This window comes from Pleurodeles waltl, chromosome 4_2, assembly GCF_031143425.1.
Source record: "Pleurodeles waltl isolate 20211129_DDA chromosome 4_2, aPleWal1.hap1.20221129, whole genome shotgun sequence".
In the NCBI taxonomy this organism is placed as follows: domain Eukaryota; kingdom Metazoa; phylum Chordata; class Amphibia; order Caudata; family Salamandridae; genus Pleurodeles; species Pleurodeles waltl.
The window spans coordinates 773,966,687-773,986,279 of record NC_090443.1 but is presented as its reverse complement, the minus strand read 5'-3'; the positions used below and the strand labels follow the sequence as shown (position 1 = coordinate 773,986,279).

General features: G+C 40.0%; 1 protein-coding gene across 2 annotated transcripts in view; it reads right to left on the bottom strand.

The window, feature by feature from the left end:
- Window positions 1–19,207, bottom strand: part of ERICH3 (glutamate rich 3) — a 325,653-nt gene extending 306,446 nt beyond the window's left edge. Inside the window, exon 1 of one of the 2 annotated variants that reach the window (XM_069232437.1) lies at window positions 19,007–19,207. In XM_069232437.1, the coding sequence (XP_069088538.1) occupies window positions 19,007–19,026 (20 nt within the window). In that variant the 5' untranslated portion in view covers window positions 19,027–19,207. The remainder of the gene's footprint in view (window positions 1–19,006) is intronic. The other variant, XM_069232438.1, reaches the window with a different exon arrangement.
- Window positions 19,208–19,593: the final 386 nt, after the last annotated feature.

Sequence of the window (19,593 nt, the reverse complement as noted above, 5' to 3'; positions counted from 1 at the left end):
CACTCAGTGACTTCAGCTACATCTGACTATTGTGGGATGGGTGGAACCCTGTCCCACCAGAGTGGTGGTGGTAATAACCTCTACCACCTGGGGAATGACCGCCATATTTAGAAATCTCCTTGCGCCTGGTGAAGCAGCCCTCAGAGTGGGTCCTCGGAAGGTACCGTAAGTTTGCTGAATGGTCACCATGTTTCACGTAGCTGCCAAGCAAATCTTTTTCTTGTTCAAAAACAAACTCCCAAAATGGGAGTTTTTTTTAATAAAGACAAAAGTGTACTCACCCTGACACTCCGAGTTTTCTCACACAGTGCAGGATAATATAATTTTTTTCTGTTCAGGACCATCATGAATTTTCTGGTGGTCATGCACAGCAAAAAAAAAATGACTTCAGAAGTTCTATTCTAAGTAGGGCAGATAGGTAGAAGTACTTAGACCGAAGATCTGGTGTTTGTGGGGCCATCAGTGTAAGGTTTCCAGAGTTAGCAAGCGGAAATATGGTGCTCGTCTGACTATAAATAAAGCGAGTGGGCTGTCTCTTTGGTGAATATGATACTCCATCACATTTGTGAGTTTCCTCTCTGTTGAACACAAATTAGCCCCCTAATTCACCAATGCATTACGTAAAAACTGGCCCACAAAAGAAGTCTGGCTTGGAATGTACTGAAACGAGGTACCATTCAGAATGGATGCACCAGTAAATTAATATTGATTCAATCACCAACATATTAGCACTACCAATTATCATAAATCTGTGGAGTAGTGTTGTACTCTCAATCAAACAAAGAACTATTCCATAAAAGGTAGGTTGTGGGATATCTGTTTATAGATAGTATGGTGTGGCATCCTGTCTTATTTTTGTGCATTTAGGACTAGCCCCTAATTTATTATTCGAGGAGCATCAATACATGAAATAAAAGATAGATGCTCCACGTGTTTTTATGTTTCTCCCCAAGCAAAGTAATACACTCTGCTGGAAGGAGGGTTTATATAAGGTGTATCTGTCACCCTTCAAACATACTAAAGGGTGGCCACGGATCTATTTGAAGATTTATAGTTTGTGGCAGCTGATTTGGTGAACACGGGGACCTGTACCCTGGGAAAGGTGTCTACTGACCGGTTTAATAAAATCCAGACCGTCTCCCCATAAGTGTGTGGTGCAATTGTACTATGTACGATATTCTTGGTGACGATGTGATGTAGAAATAGTAGTCATTGTGAGGCACATTCAATATTGCGAAGTTTGATGGTTTTCTACCGCTGAGATTAGGCCAATTCAAAACTCCTACCTTGGGAGAAGCCCAATGGCCCTGCACTTCTCCGATCTTGTAGAAGTTTTACATTAGCTCAGTTTGTGGGCTCCAAAAACAATAAAGAGTTCTGCTCTGGAACAATGCACTAGCTGAAAATGAGCTATCTGCCAAAAGAGACCTTTCTATAAATGCCCAGCAACAGCTCAGCTTCATTTCAGATGTCTGGCCAGTGATACCAAAAGGGGAAACACATTCTTTTGTTTAAGGCTACTACAGTTATTGATCTCTCCACTGGACAATGGCCTATTAATCAGGCCATTAATCAGAACCTTTGTTTTGTTTAAATCGGCAACCATTTTTATTCCAAGTTCTCACAACTGTTGCTCTGACAAAGCAACTGCCCGTGAACAAAGGTTCCTCTTCGGTAATACAGTTCAAATATAGGGGATCAGATATCAGGAAATAGTTTTCTGATCTACACCTAAAACATAACATTTGCTTTTTGAAGAGTTGACTAACTCTGGTGTCCTCCTGTTAATGTAAAATTCAGTATATTAATGGTACTAAATATCGGACTATTGAGAGTACCATGATAGCCACAATGATGTTTCCCCACTAAATATATGTTAATTTATGTACAAATGTGTGTATATTTTTAACTGTTGTCCTTTTTAAATAATTATATATTTAATAATTTGTTTTAAACATTGTTTGTAATAGTTTTTCATATTTATATTGTAATGTGTATATATTGTTTACTAATTACATATATATCCTAGTGTATATATTGTGTAATGACATTTACAAAAATATATATTAATGTATTTAAATATATGTTTGTAACACTGAAATTAATTTTAAATATAATTCCATATATTTAGTATTTTAAAATATATCTAGGGATTCAATATTGTGGTTACTTCTAATGTCATTAAAAAAAAAGTCTTTATTATAATTTTAGTCTATATTTTGGCTTCAATATTTTTATACTTAAATATTGTGATGTAACAATATTTTGCTTTCAATATTTTGGTCATTTTAATAATAAGTATAGGGTTGACGATATTACGGGTGATGATATTGTGGTATCAATATGTGTGTACCAAAATATTATTCATCTTGATATTTAGTAGTACAATATTTACACCTAGAACCCACTATTTAATGAGCTAGCAGCCTTCCACAGGGAAGCTGCACAAAGCAATAACAGAGAGTGAATATTATTTGCAAGATTAGTCTAAAGCCTATCTTGGTTACAACTAACTCCTAATAACTATGTTGCAAATTTGTTTTTTCAGATTTTAGGGCATGGACAGCCTACTGGAGCCAGGTGCAACATAAGAGTTTCAGCCTGTGTTTGCTCACAGGTCATGATTTACTTTGAAGCCTGGTAGATGGAACTGGAAAGGCAAAGACTGAATTAGGTGACAGGGAGAGTTCAGCCAAGTTTAACAGAGGAATCACAATCTTGATTTTTGTGGTGCTTGAGATGTGGATTAAATTTCCATCATAATATACAGGGAGTGCAGAATTATTAGGCAAATGAGTATTTTGACCACATCATCCTCTTTATGCATGTTGTCTTACTCCAAGCTGTATAGGCTCGAAAGCCTACTACCAATTAAGCATATTAGGTGATGTGCATCTCTGTAATGAGAAGGGGTGTGGTCTAATGACATCAACACCCTATATCAGGTGTGCATAATTATTAGGCAACTTCCTTTCCTTTGGCAAAATGGGTCAAAAGAAGGACTTGACAGGCTCAGAAAAGTCAAAAATAGTGAGATATCTTGCAGAGGGATGCAGCACTCTTAAAATTGCAAAGCTTCTGAAGCGTGATCATCGAACAATCAAGCGTTTCATTCAAAATAGTCAACAGGGTCGCAAGAAGTGTGTGGAAAAACCAAGGCGCAAAATAACTGCCCATGAACTGAGAAAAGTCAAGTGTGCAGCTGCCACGATGCCACTTGCCACCAGTTTGGCCATATTTCAGAGCTGCAACATCACTGGAGTGCCCAAAAGCACAAGGTGTGCAATACTCAGAGACATGGCCAAGGTAAGAAAGGCTGAAAGACGACCACCACTGAACAAGACACACAAGCTGAAACATCAAGACTGGGCCAAGAAATATCTCAAGACTGATTTTTCTAAGGTTTTATGGACTGATGAAATGAGAGTGAGTCTTGATGGGCCAGATGGATGGGCCCGTGGCTGGATTGGTAAAGGGCAGAGAGCTCCAGTCCGACTCAGACGCCAGCAAGGTGGAGGTGGAGTACTGGTTTGGGCTGGTATCATCAAAGATGAGCTTGTGGGGCCTTTTCGGGTTGAGGATGGAGTCAAGCTCAACTCCCAGTCCTACTGCCAGTTCCTGGAAGACACCTTCTTCAAGCATTGGTACAGGAAGAAGTCTGCATCCTTCAAGAAAAACATGATTTTCATGCAGGACAATGCTCCATCACACGCGTCCAAGTACTCCACAGCGTGGCTGGCAAGAAAGGGTATAAAAGAAGGAAATCTAATAACATGGCCTCCTTGTTCACCTGATCTGAACCCCATTGAGAACCTGTGGTTCATCATCAAATGTGAGATTTACAAGGAGGGAAAACAGTACACCTCTCTGAAAAGTGTCTGGGAGGCTGTGGTTGCTGCTGCACGCAATGTTGATGGTGAACAGATCAAAACACTGACAGAATCCATGGATGGCAGGCTTTTGAGTGTCCTTGCAAAGAAAGGTGGCTTTATTGGTCACTGATTTGTTTTTGTTTTGTTTTTGAATGTCAGAAATGTATATTTGTGAATGTTGAGATGTTATATTGGTTTCACTGGTAATAATAAATAATTGAAATGGGTATATATATATTTTTTGTTAAGTTGCCTAATAATTATGCACAGTAATAGTCACCTGCACACACAGATATCCCCCTAACATAGCTAAAACTAAAAACAAACTAAAAACTACTTCCAAAAATATTCAGCTTTGATATTAATGAGTTTTTTGGGTTCATTGAGAACATGGTTGTTGTTCAATAATAACATTAATCCTCAAAAATACAACTTGCCTAATAATTCTGCACTCCCTGTATATATTATAGAGAAAGGAAATTCATCACAATGGAGTAAAGACTGCAAGGGACAAGCCTGGTAGTATCATGAGTGACCAACTGCAAGGAGAAAATGACCTCGAACACATGAGGATAACAATAATTCCATGAGGATTCGAGGGGGAGCGTCTTTAGATTTTGACTTCTGAGTCTAGTGTGGAGTCCAAGGCTTGTGGCCTCCTCCTGACCATGCATGGATAAGCGGAAGTCACACTATCCTGCCAAAGAAGTTTGCTTGCTCTTGTGGAACATATCTTAAATGACTAGAAGCTGTCTTCCTGCAAGAGAAACCCATTACAACCAGGCATTTCGGTTGTTTCCACCTGCTGGGCTTCTACCCCGTATCTAAAGGATGTAGCTGTTCCTGTAGGCAGAGGAAGCAAGCTTTACTGCAGAGAAATCCAAAGGATCATTTGGAACTGAAGGTTTTCCTATGGACTTGCACTGGAGTTTAAAAAGGGTCTTTCAACTGGAGACAATGGACTGGCCTCTGATAAATCAATCCCAAAAATCTGAAATCTAATCAACGAAGCAGTGCCACAATAACAGTTTCTGTGATGATGAGTAGAAGGGGCGATTGTATGCAGAAATTGGGGGATTGTTTCTTAAACATGTAATTTTTTTTAATAAATACATTTCAACCTGAAGAAGGCCAAACACAGAAAACACTGATCCCCCTGAGGCTCGTTACTTGATTTTACTAATTTAGCTGGCCTAAGCAATATGTCATTCTATTTTTTTGCTATATCTTCAATACCTACTTTCAATTTTCTTCTTTTTTGTGATGTTTTTTACATTTATTTTTTTTCTTTTAACTAACTTCGCTTGCCCTTATCAAGTTATGTATTTCTTAACAGTATTCTTGTTTTGTTTAGGTGCAGCATGTATACCCAGGATTCGCCGCTTTTGCTAACATACCAAGGGTGAGTCAGGGATTCCTAACAAAAGGTAGGTACATTTTTATGGTTGGTTCTGAACTGAAAGATGGCATACCTTTGATTTAGGGTCAGATTTTTACAATTTCTTCAGTTTCAGAACTGATGGGAGACACTTGGGACCACTGACTTTAACAAGAGATCCTCTGCATCAGCTCAAAAGGAAAAAAACTATAGGCAGGATAACTTATTACATCTTCTCTTGAGGAGAAGTAAACCAAGGAACAACAGAGAATGGTTAATACACTGCCCCTAAAGAAGGCAGGGAGACAGACAACCCAATGTGTAGTGCAGCTACTTTAGCCAAGAGTGGCAATGCAACTGCCCAAGTCTGTAACACCTGCTTGTTTGACTAGATCAGAGAACTAGCAAAAGAGTTAAATGAAAGTGTAGCCCGACCTACCAGAACCAAATCAGTGATTAAGGAATCTACTGCAAGATAGTCAAGGACATGACAGAGACATTTAATGACTACATCTGCAGGTAAGTCTGTAATGATCACTCACATCTGCCACCCTCAACTCTAGATCTGCTGTACAAGCCAGTGAGTGCCTGAGCCCATGCCCCAGCAGAATCAGGGTAATGCTTGAAGACAGGGAAATAAATCCCCCTCCACACTTGTGGGGATCTGTATCCCTCATTCAAAACTATGTACAATATTATAATACACAGGGCATAAAAATAAAAAGCCTCTCCTTAATTATAAAATGGTCATTAAGGAATAGCAGTTGATAGTTACAGAATGCAGTTCTTAGTTATTTATGAGTTGCACAGATATTTTAAAAAGTGCACTCCTATGTATTACAAATAGTAGGTAATTCTGTAAAATAAAATGAGTCACAGAATCAGGATCCCATAAAAAAAAATGCTACAAAATTTCAATAATGTTGCCACAGCCAGGTAGTGTACATGATGGACGTGCTGTCTTGAGGCCCCAGTCCAACACAATGTATCTTCCTCAGGGTGCAGGCTCAATCAGCAGTGATGGAAAACTCAGCGTACTGATGTTTCTGCCCCTGAGTTTTCTAGCGCCTCTGGAGCAAAAAGAGGAGGTTGAAGAGACGTCCAGTTGGATCCTAGTGAAGACAGCGTGGTAGAAGTGGTGATCAGGTTGGCAGGGGAGTGTAGCTTATGAAAAAGTTTCACAACACCCCAGGAAGGCATCAACGATTGGCACTAGACTCTCAGGTACTGGGTGTCCTTCAATGACTAAGGCAAGGATCTGGTTGAACTCAACCATTAGCTTCAGGAGACCCGTGCCAGGTATGTGGGGCTAGCAATGAATGGTCAATGATCCCAGGAAGGAACACGGTCATTATATGAGAGGATCATGTTGAACTTGTTCCATTCTGCAGGGTCATTCCCACTCTTTTTGCCTTCATCCTCCAGTTTTCTGAGTGGGGATCATGTTGAACTTGACTCATTCTGCAGGGTCATTCTCAGACTTTTTGCCTTCATCCTCCAGTTTTCTGGACCTGTGTTTGCTGGCTTTTAGGACTCTGTACACTTTACTGCTGCAAACCAATGTTAAAGTGCTTGTGCTTGCTCCTTAAAACATAGTGAAAAAAGCGTACATCAAATTGGCTCATTTCATTTACGTGTAAGCCCCTAGTAAAGTGGTACTATGTGTCTCCAAGGCCTGTGAATTAAATGCTGCTAGTGGGCCTGCCACACCCATTGTGCCACCCACTGTAGTAGCCTTTTAAACATGCCTCAAGCCTGCCACTGCAACCTGTATATGCAGTTTAAACTGCCATTTCAGCCTGGAAAAATAAACCTTTTGACAGGCCTGAACATTCTTTTTTAAATTCCTATAAGCCACCCCTGGGGCAGGGTGCAGTATATTTAAAATGCTGGACATGTAGTTGTACATTTCCTGGTAGTGGAAGAATCTTAAATTAATCTCACTACTGCAAGGCATACCTCTCCGATAGGATAATATTGGGTTAACTTATTAAATATAATAAGTGTAAGCTTTTAATTGGGAGCAGGTCAGAATGAGGAGTTTGGTGTCTAAAGAATTGTAATTTAAAGCCCTGTTTAATGGTAAAGTCAGATTAGATTTTAAGTCACAATTCTAAAAATACCACTTTTGGAAAGTTGGTATTTTCTTGTCCCAGCTATTTGGTGCCTGCAGCCTGCTCCTGTATCACATGACTGGGTGCAGTTGGACTTTTTTAATTCCTCCCAGACAGCCATACACTAGAGGGATTAGATGTGCCTGGATGGGCCATCAACTGGAAAGAAGAGGGCAGAGCTGGGCACAGCCCCACTTGCAACTGAATGGGCTGTGCCCTGTCTTCACACAGAGAACTTGTCACCACTGCATTGTTTGTGCAGCCAGTTTAGTGCCTGTGCAGGGGAGGCAGGAAACTTCAGGAATTTCAAAGAGAATTCTTTACAAATTTCCCTACTTCAAATTGAGCATCAGAGATAAATATTGCACCCTGAAATCCACTTCTTCAGTACACGCTTGGACCTGTGGGTACTACTGAAGAAGGACTGCTGTGCAATTTTGCTGCCAGAAGGACTGCCACTCTGCTGTCCTGCCACTCTGCTGCTCTGCATTCTGAGAAGGAAGACTGAATCTGTACCCTTCATCCCAGGCTGAAGTGACTCCAAGGGTCAGATGACTGAACTCCTGTTCTGAGCTACATAAACATAACTGGCTCCAGAGGCTCCCTGAAACTGCCCAGCTTTCTGGGCCTGCAACTGGACCAGTCTGAGCCCTGCTGGAGTGAGTTCCTGATCCCCAAGATGTGCCCCTCAGGTTCAGGACCCCTTGGTGTGGCATCGGCTGAGCTCATCTCCAAAGAAAAGGCGAAATCCTGCAGTTTTGGGCTCTTAGTGAATGTGAACAGGCCTGTTCATGCCAAGATCTTGCTGCCTGTTTCGCCAGCCAATGCGAAGCTCCGGTGAACCGGACTCTTCACGAATAGAACTCTTCATGCTGGACCTTGAAGGTAACTTTTTCAGCTGGACTAACTTGGACCCTGTATCTGGCTAGCACTGCATCGTGGTCAGCCCAAACTTGTGACTTCCACCCGGTCTCAACATGACCAGATACCTTCAAGTGGAGCTTTGTGCTTTTAGTCGCTCTACATACCTGAAATCTTTAAAATTGCATATCTCCAGTTCTACTGATTCGATTTTTGTCATTTGGTATAAAATAATTAGTTAGTATTTACTCTTGTTTCTAAATTAGTGTGGGGCTTTTCTTGTGTTGTGTTTTCAATGTATTACTGTTTGCAGTGCTGCATAAATACTTCACATATTACCTCTAAATTAAGCCTGACTGCTTTTATCTCTCACCCTTATTTAGGATTATGCACAAGTTAATATGGGGTTTGCTTGTGACTTCACCCTGAAAGCAATTGTAGTTTAACCCCCTCAACTAGCAACCCCCATTTCTAACAGATCACATATAGGATGAGCTCAGGATCATGGAAGATAAACAAGGAGGTCCAAACACAATTTAATGCCTCAATCAAGTGGGGAACAGAGGAGGAAGATATATGAGATAGCAGTTGCTGATGCTGGAAAGGGGCAACAACAAATGATGGGAGTACTTGATGGAATTGTGAATAGATTGGGAGGAAGTGGGAAAACAAATCAGTGACAGTGGTAGGGGCCTGCATGAGTAAAGTGGAACGTCGAGTCCCTGGGTTGGAGTAAACGGGGGACTCTGTTGGGTCAGAATTGAATATATAGAGGACTAACTATTGGCTGGGAGTAAAAGACATGCAAACAGCATTCAAAGAGAGTGCAATTAGGACTTGATGGGAAAAAGGAGAATTAGGTATGTGAGGGTGGCTAGGAACAAATAGAACATTTGGACTTACACCTTTAAATGGAGATGTGAAGATTCTGGACTTAATGTAGTGCTTTTTCACTGATGGCCTAGTGGTGTTGAAGAAAGTCTATTGGCCACCATCAAAGGTATCCCTTGTAAAATAATGGTGCTATTATTTGATTCAGAGTGGTGTGAAGTGGCATTCTAAAAGCTGCCACCACTCACAGAGTACATCTTCAATATGCAACCCATACAGGTATTCTGTTCCCCAGGTACCTGCACTACCACAAGAAAGAATGTGGCAATTGTCAGAGGTTTTAAACAAACATTTCTAGTTGATTGTCTCATCAATGTGATTGAATCCTGCAAGACTAAGGGTGGAATATAGTGATAAAACCTTCTTTTTTAATGATTCTGATGTGGAGAAACATCTCTGAAAGGTCTAAAAAAGAAGCCTCCTGCAGAGTGAAATTCAAAGCAACGTGGGGATTGATAGCCCAAACATTCTGCCAGCAGTGTTGCTGGATTGAAGTTTTCACAGTTTGTCATGTATAAAGGGAGCGAAAATAACCACACTCAACAAGCTCGTATTGAGCTTTGAGGAAACAATGTTCTATCTTTGTAGTGTTTTGGCTCTCTCACTTTCCACTCTTCCCCTTTTCTCAAATGTATCTATCTCCTTTATTCATTCTTGGAGAAACAGCCTTTCTGTGTGGAGTTTGATGCAATGAGTTGAAAAATAATTGTGGTGTCATGCAAGGAAGATTCTGTTGTTGGCCATGATGGTTGATTTGGAAAACAGTGACTTTGTTGAACTGTGTGCTGTGGTTTTGAGTTTCAACCTAAGCCCTCTCGTTGAATAATACATATTATTGAAACATACTAACTCAAAGATAAGAGAGGGACAAAGTGTTGTCCAAAAAGTACACTACCCCTGAACATTTCAGAAAAAAACACCTGGTGATTAGACCTTTTTTTCTGAGAAGGAATATACAAGGAAACCAGCACTGGGTGCTTTTTATTTGTTGAAAACAGATGATTGTGTTTTTTTATACCTTTGTATAGTGTGACCAGTTATTTCGGATAATGGCCTAAATACATGCATATATCCCTACTGCATGAAATGGAGAAACACCATTTCTTAAGTGGGAACTGATGTCTCTCCACATTCTCTCACCATAGTTTTGGCTTTTAAAATAAATGTATATTATATTTAATGGCTCCAGCAGTCTGCACAAAAACGTGAAGCCTCTAGAAACAGGCCTTCATGATGACATCACTATTCTTGTTGCCTACACGTATCACGTCAAGAATTGCTAGGCTATACAAGGGTAGATTGTACTTGACACAAATAATATTTTTATCTAATTAACTATGAAAGAAAAGAGAGCTTAGTACAAGAAACTGACTCAATTTTAATCGCCAGATGCGATCAACTGTATGTTTGAAATCCTCTGTATTATTTCATCTTTACAGTTTCTAGTAATATGTTTTATCTTACTCATTCTTTTCCTGGCTATCTACATGAAAAAATAACCCCAAACATGCTTAGTGAAAGGGAAGATTAATTTATTTAGTAGTTCCCACAAGGGCGCATACTGCAGCTCTAGCCAGCTTTTGCAACTGACTCAACAGACCAATGCTTGCAGTCCCACCCATAATGTTATTCTGATGTATGTTTATTTAAATATGTTTTATAGCCAATTGTCTTCGTTTTTTCAGATAGCAAAATGTTGCAGAGTCAGTCATTGATGCTCGAATCACACCCCTTAATTTACTAACCCGGTGTCATCTGTGGATACATCTATGCATGTGTTTAGGGTCTTGCAGATTCGTTTTCCGTTTCATTCTTGAACAAGCTGGCATGAGATTCATCAGGAGTAACATAAAATAATTTTAATGACCCTCGACAGGCGATTAAAAAACACATAAAATCTCTTCCCAAAGGCCAAGGTGAATTTCAGCATTACTCACTAAATTTAGCTTATTCTAGTCTGGACAAAAGTACGATCTCGCAATCTTTTAGAAGAGGTTACTTTGCAATAATGTTGTTGGCGCAGTATGCACACCTTCGAAGATCATACCACATGCACTGGTTACTGCGTTGATACGACAAGCAAAGTTTAATTTTTTCAATATGCCTCAATGTTCGTATGCCCTGCAGCTGCTACAGCCCATTAAGTACTGCTTTTACTCATTCTATGTCGTTTCCCGCTCCATGTAAAATACACTAATAACAATTCAGGCCTTTTACGCTATACAAAAACGTTAAATAAATAAATACTTGAAGGTATAAATTACAGTAAAAACACCTAACTCAAACTTTTCTTACCTCACACAACCAGTGGCAGCCTAAAAATGGCGGGGCACCAGTGCAGGATATGATGAGGGGCCCTGAGTAAGTTTCCCACACCTGAAAAACATTCATGGGACTTCAGCTGAATGCCCCCCCTCAAGGTTTTAGGGGCTCCCAGAATGGTTGGGGGGCGGTTGGGCCCTATTGCAGTGGCTTGTGTTATGCCCCTGCACACAACTATCAATGTCCTTCGTAAAACAAGAACATATTCTCAGTTTCCAAATGTAATCTGTGTGCCCAAATAGCTGTTTCCAGACCTCCTGAAATCTGTTAACAATCTGTTTCAGGAGCAGAAAGCAGGGACCCAAAAAAAAATCAGTAAACTGGCACTAGACCTAAAGACTGAGTAACTAAAAAAATATGCTTGACCAACCTTCAGTGTCACAGTAATTCAATTTATTTTGAGCTTTGAGTACACGAATATTAAAAACACAGTGAAGAGGCGAGAAGGAGGTCTCTGACTGCTAGTTCTGAAAGGGTTTCTACAAATCAAATTCAAAGGTGCACCATGTCTGGCAAATTAATTTACTCAACTCTTCGGTTATCTTAGGTGCTGTAAAAATATTAAATAACTCAACATCAATAAATCTTTGTCATCAGTGCAAGCAACTAGGAGATATTTCAATACCTAGAAAGTGAACTAGTGGATAGATCCATTACTGCTTGATGTATGCGAAACCCAACTTCCACTGAATGACAAGTCATTTGGACACACCCTGGATACCAACCTCGCCCTCAAGGAACACATTGTTAAATAAACAAAAACAGGCTGGTACCAGATCTCTTGTCTAAAGAAAGTTAAACTGTTTCTTCCAGAAAGCAACTCCACTGGTTCTCTGCACACCTGCAGCCAGGACACCATCAGACTACAGACTCAGAAGAGTAAAAGAGAAAAAAACACAAGACAGCAGACCTTTTCTATCTATGCACCCAGGATTTGGGACAATATTTCCGTATCCATCAGGATCACTTGAAAGCTGCTACAATTTAGGAAACTGTTGAAGACATACCTCTATAAAGAACACTACATCACAATAAATTTACAGTCCAAAAACAGCTACCTCTCCCATCACGCACTGAATTAATGCTTGTCTATGACCCTGTACCACTCTGTGCTGCCTTCACACTATAGAAATAACACACACATACATATATACAATCTTAATTATTAAGCACATTCATAACAAGAAAAGAAATCAACTCCAAAAGAAGACAACTGTCATTTCCTGACCTTTCAACAATCCTCCGGCAGTTAGGCAAATAAGAACACACTGAATAAGGTTTTCAGTTGAAGCTCCAGGGTCAGAATGAATTACATTTGATAGATTTTCATCTTTGGAGAGTCCAATTAGAGACCAGCTTTAAAATAGTTGGATACAGATTTCTAGGAAAGTGTAATCTATACTGTCAGTGGACATTATTTGTCCTTGTCTGGATGTTACCCTCAAAGTGGGTATTCTTTCTGGGCCAAAGTGGATGATAACATTAAGTGTTCCACCTTTACCCCAAACACTATTCAAATCAGATGAACAAATGCACCACAGAAATATTTTCTGTCACCCAATAATCTGCAGAAAAAGAAAAAAGATTCCCAAACCTCTTCATTTGTTTGACTTGTCTAAAAGCGCCCACTGCACTTTACATACAGACAAGACACTCATACCATGAATCAATATATGATGATAATTTACAGTAGGATGCACAGTACTAAGAGGGCATGGAAACCAGCATGGCTATGGAATACGGGAAACATTTCACATATCCTCATTCCTTTTTCTACAATGGCACTGTCAAAGAGCGCCAGCGGTACCCAGGTCAATGACATGAGGTCACAATAAACCTGGGTGAGTGAGAACCTTGGATCTGAGTGATGAGGGTAGAATCTGGTAAGGCAGGTAGACAAGGGGGAAACACTAGGTTTGTGATAAATCCTCTTCACGTGCTCCACATAGGCACTGTCACACAATATCCCACAAGCAGCACCATTACAACATCAGTTCAACAGCAGCAAAATACCTAACCAATCCAACCCAGGTGATTTCATTATCTGGTCTTGAACTGGGATATACTGTACATAATACTAGTCTTCGAACAAGGATTATTAGTCCCTTCGCTAAAGTGAAATAGGCAAATGACAACCAGAACTAAAGTTACATTGATATTGCATCCTTCCTCACTCTAGCTCTTGATTTATATCTATTGATTACTCATTTTCATTGCTCACGTTGCCTCTCAACTATATTGTTGATCCTTCAACAAGCTATTCTTGTACTTTATTTGTCATAAAGGCACTGCACAACAAAAAAAGTGTTATCCTCTAAAACAGAGTGGGGATGAAGGTTGTTTTCTGACTTGCATCAAGAGCTATGAATAACTCTCAGACAGGGTCGCCTTTCTTTCTACCCCTCCTTTTGATCCTCATTTCTACACAGGTGCAGGGGGCGCATAAACATTTGTGTTGCTAGCAACTGAGAAGGTTTTAAGTAACATACCAGCAATGGTTAAGAATTGGGTCCTTTCTAACAAACCAGGAAACTATGTTTCTTTGCCCGTTTTAATTATCACACAATTCTAGTGCTACTCATAGAAACAGCATCTGTCTCGCCCCTTTCCTCTTCACAAATAGAGTTGCCTTGGGCAGTGGGGTCGCAGAGGAGGTATTCAGCTCGGGTAAGGGGGCCCCCATGCATGCCCCTCTACCCAAATATGTAAATAATTAAAGTGCCATGACGCACCAGGCCCACCCCAGGGTTCATTTTTATAAAACTAAAAAAAAAACACTTTTTTCCATTTTTTGCCCCAGGGAGGTTCTGGGCCTCCCAACAGAAAGAATGGGGTACAGCGTATCCCTATCCCCTATATTCTTTTGTTAAAACTATTCCAGTACAGGGTACTAAGTATCCCAAGTACATTTATTTTCATGTTGCGGCAGGCCAATCAGGGCCCTTGCTTTGAGAATGTCCCCTCAATCAATCAAATGGCTTGATTTTTTTTAAGTCCAAATATACATCTGCGCCAAAGTTACATGAAACAGAAACACTATTCTAACTATAAATACCCAGTGGCGACCACCAGTGGCTAATATATATACTGTTGTATATCAATATGTCTTCTGCTGTATAATGAACAGAAAAGGTCTTGATTATATTATTCAGAATGTAGAATTTTAGAAATAACTAACTTTTTCTGCTGTTAGAAAGTATTTTGTGCTTGCAAAACACAATGCTTGTTGAAGATGGTCTCTTCAAGGTCCAGCTAACAATTGGTAATGATGAGAATTTGCATATTTAGGTTTGTTTACTTTTCATGAATAGGTTTTTGATAAACTCCAATTGAAGCATGTTATTCTGTGGCTTCAGGGCTTACCATATAATTGCAGACATATCGCACATGGAGTATAAGATGCCAATGGGTCAAACTAACACAGTCAAACAATGTTCTGCATAATGACTTATAATCTGCCTTTCCTTGCAGCATAATCTTGATATCCAGCCACTGCATGTCATCCTCCACTGGTGTATAATCATAGCACAATCTCAAAATACTAAAGCTCCGCATAGTGGTTTGCATGCATGATGATGAAATCCAAAATTCACGGTCCACATGTAATGTACATTTTTATCCCACTGTATTTTGTGCACTTAAAAATCACCTAAACATGTAAAATATAGTGTATACATAGAGGCATACAGACTGATAGGCTATTCATAACTATTGCTGAGTGTGTGAGGGCTAGGGTTCCATGACTCAAGTAACTTATGATACTCTCTTTAGACTGAACAACAGAAATAAACATGTTGCATACCCCTTGCCATTTTTTCCATGCATATTTCTTTCAAAAATATAGTATTTATTCAAAACCAGGATGCAAGAGATTTAATTTCTGTAGTAAGTTATAATTACATTGAAGAGGCCCCTTGACTATAGAGAGTTCTCTCCATGTGTAAAGTGACATAACATTCAATCTTTGAAGCAGTTAGCTGTTTACTAATATGAAATCTGAGCTATGCATTGCAGTAATAAATATGTGAATATGAATGCTGCACAAATACATTGCTATTGAACTACATTAATTTTCACTGCCATGTGCATGCAAGGGTGGCCATTTTGGAGTGATTTAGAAAATCTGTTTCCAAGATGGTGGTCATTTGCAGACCATACATGGGATATGGAGAACCACAAACAGCACTGAAGGCTTAGAAGCAGTATGAGGTGAGCTACATTGCCCTTGTAAAACAAAGGAATATATGTATATAAATATATAAATACACAAAAAAAACAATGGTTACGGGGACGTTATAATTAGGTTCACGTTTTACACACAGAAAACCATAGAAATTCAGCAGTTTTAGCTATAAGTATGTTAAGAAACTATAACGTATGGCCAAAAGTTACTACCAGCACGAGTTATAGTTTCTTCATATATGTATAACTATAACCATAACTGCTGAATTTCTATGGTTTTGTGTGTGTAAAACCTGAACCTAACTATAACGTCCTTGTAACCTTTGTATTTTTCAGTGAATTTCTATGTTTTTTAATGTAAAGTAATATATAATTATTATATGTTAATACAACCACCACCAGGCACAGCCTTTGGCCAGGCCCTTCGGCCAATCCCCACATTCACCCTACACCATAAGGCTCACAGCCTTTGGCCGTGCACAGCGTGGGTTTGGTATGTGAGTAGGTGTATTTCTTTTCCGTTGGGATACAGATCTGCGTTCCATTGCAAAGTTACACGAGGGGTTGCGCTGAGCACTGCAGTGAATCTGCGGACCACCCAAAGAAAAATATTTGGACACATTTTGCAAATGAGGAGTCCCTCAGAGACCCCTTCATGTGTCGTGTGGGTTTAGGATACCTCTATCCTGAACTTTTAGGACTTTTTAATTCATGTTTTCTCCCCAGTTCCCAGCAAAGAAATAAAATGACAGCGACAACTTTACTTTCAGGTGTGACTAGCCAATCAGGGCCTTGCTTTCCTCTCAGGATCCGCAGATCACCCACATCCCTAGATATACAAATATTTTTTCTATAATAACTTAAAAGCTACAGAACAGATTTGCACCAAATAACAAAAAGAGATATTTCTAGACCAAGATCTAGCTTTCTGCTAAATTTGATGTAATTCCATTCAGTGGTTTGGGCTGTAGCCGTGTTCAAAAACTGCAAAATCCCCATAGATATTGCATGGAAGAAAGCATTTTTCCTCGGCCTCAGGTTGATGAATCATGCAGAATCTTACCACAGTGCCTAAAGTGAGTGGCAAACTAGTTTGGAAAATTTCGTGAAGATTCGTCAGACAGCGCCAAAGTTTTCAGCAAAAAGAAAAGAAAATGCTTTGTCTATGGGAAAACTTGGTCCTAACTACCTACTATACCAACAGGCTATAGCCAATAGGATAATCATATATATATATATATATATATATATATATATATATTTCTTTTTTAAAGGAAGACGCATTGAGAGACAAGTTCCTGACACTTAAGCATACTACAGTTTTTTCTAAACATGCACATTGTGCACAGGACAAATACTGTCACTCACTGTGACAAACGGTGACTACGACCACATGCAATGCAATGAGTACACTTGCTAACAGAAATGGTGATGGGCACGAATTGGAACACGACTGTACTAACAATACTGGGGCAGTGACCCCTTCTTCCACTGCTTCAAAAGAATAAGGAAAAAGGTGGGAAGGTCTCTCCACTGGACATGTCCAAGGAATCCGTTCAAAGAGGCATGGCCTCTTGTTATTAAGGTTGTTGGTTTAAACATGTGAACTAAAATCTTGTTCTTCACGTGGCGTGCCACTTGACAAGTATTTCACTGCTGCTCTATGAGCTTTCTGATATTGTATCAACACGTTACACAACAACCAACCGTTATCTGAAACAAACCAGACATATTGGCTTTGACAGTGCTTGTTAGCAGGAGTAGATAACTGAAGGAGGATTTTGTTGTGAATAATTAGAATTGAAATTGTTTCAATTCCGAAAATATGAGGCTGAAAATGAAACATTACAAATGTTTGTGGAAGGGGTAGTCTCTTCACATTGTCTCAATCACTTCTGTTCTTCCCTTCATACCATTTTCTTCTGCAAACTCTCACTCCCTTAAACACTGAGGTCCTTCTCTCCGCATCTTTATGAAATCACCCATCTGCATATATCACACTTCATGTCTTTCCACGCAACCCATCCACCCACCTGTAAACAATGTATTTTGTTTTACTTTGTTACTGGCATACTTTGATAGTTGTGTACCCGCTTCATAGGTGTTCCCATGGTTACAGTTGGCACATATGAAAATGTCGCTTTGTGTGCCCTCCTGAGAGGCCAAGGATTGGATGTGCATGTACCTTGCACACCTTTATGAACCACTGACAGGCACTTTAAGGAATTCGCCCTGACTTCAGTCTAGACTTCAGAGCTTTCAATCCTGCACTATCATAAATATACACCAACAATTTCAAATCACTCCCAGCTGGAGAAGAATCATTTCAAAGTCTGCAGCATACAAAAGTCATAAGATATGTTGCATAAAAACTACAGAATCGCAACATACGCAAATGCCCCTATGTAAAGATGAATTAAACCTATTGAAATGTGAACAAGGATTACGTCTCAGTCATGGAACACATCAATCATTTTTTACATTAGTAGCTGACAAAATTAAAGTGTATTTGCCAGTGAGAGTAATGAGATGATGAGATGAATATGAGCCTACTAGGGAAACGTTTGAAGGTCGGTTTTTAATTACCCCACTTAAAGTCTTGACTTCTTCCCTCACCCCACTCACGGCACATTGCCCCAGCTGTAAAAGTGGGGGGTGCGAACACTTAACTTTTGCTCTGTTTTTTTTTTTTTTCCTGTACTTGGCACTTCCACAAAAACAACAAAAAGCGAAAACACCCCTGCCGCGCCTATTTAATAAATAAAATATTCCATCCAAAGGCAAATGGACAAAACTCGCTTTTAGAGTCAGATTTCTAGATCAATTATTAAAACATTAAAAAGCGAGGCGGTGCATTTTAAAAACAATTCAGTTGGAATACTAAAAGCAATAATATCGCAGCACTGAGTTAAAGCACGGCAACTTATCTGGAAGATTTTATACACTAAATACTATCATCATCGTCATCATTGTGATACAAAGTATGACAAGGACATGATGTGTCTTTTAAGCTACATGGCATGGCGGGATATTTACTTTTGCTAGATAACCATTTAAAATTGTTAATGAAATAGAGAGCTGAGGTGTAAGGTGGTTTGTACAGCTCTAAGCACTTTCTCACACAGTTGCTACGTTGTGCTGAAGTTTCAAAAACGCCTCATCTTATAATGTAAATACGGCGGCGTGTTATGTAGGGGCTTAATGTGAAAGCTACAAATGAAAGGCTCGCTGCAAAGGTGAAACAAAGTTAGGCAGCGTCGTCCTTTCATTTTCGGTTTGCACTTTTGTCTTATGGTGCAAAGTAATTGCTACCTACTGCCCGGAAAGCCACACATCCGTACACTTGCGAGAAGGCGCATCCCTGCGTCAGAGCTGCATTTACTCACCTGGTATAGTGGTGGCTCATGTCTGCTAATCCTCTCGTCTCCCTATAAGCGATGAAACACTCGGGAAGCCTTTAGCTGTCTTAATGCGGTGTTAGAGTCCGGATTAGTATCTGCAGCAAGCTGTAAGTGTCTTAACACATCAAATGGTCTCAGACACATCAGCCTGCGAACCCTCACTCATCGCGAGCCTCCTCCCGCTGTACCAATGGCATTCTCGTTGCTACGGCCAGTCACGTGATGATGCTTTCTGGAGGGCGGGCTGAGTGGATGCACAGCTAATCAGAGCGGGCGAGACTCGTTTGCTCTCTGGAAAAAGCATTTTTAACCTATGGTGGAAGAGGACGGGGTACGAGAGCCCAGCGGATTGTTCTGCTCTGCCATCAATAAGAAAGCTTTGCTGTTTCCTTGGTGCCTGTACCCAAACTACCATTTACCTGGCTTCTTTGAACGAGTAGCAGCGGCTCCAATCATGCTAATGAAATGCTGTATGACCATAAAGACTTCGTATATAGCTCAGCACAATCTGCATTATTTAGCGCGTGCAGCTTATTTGTTTTCGGTATAGCTCGAACATGGCCTTAGGGCAC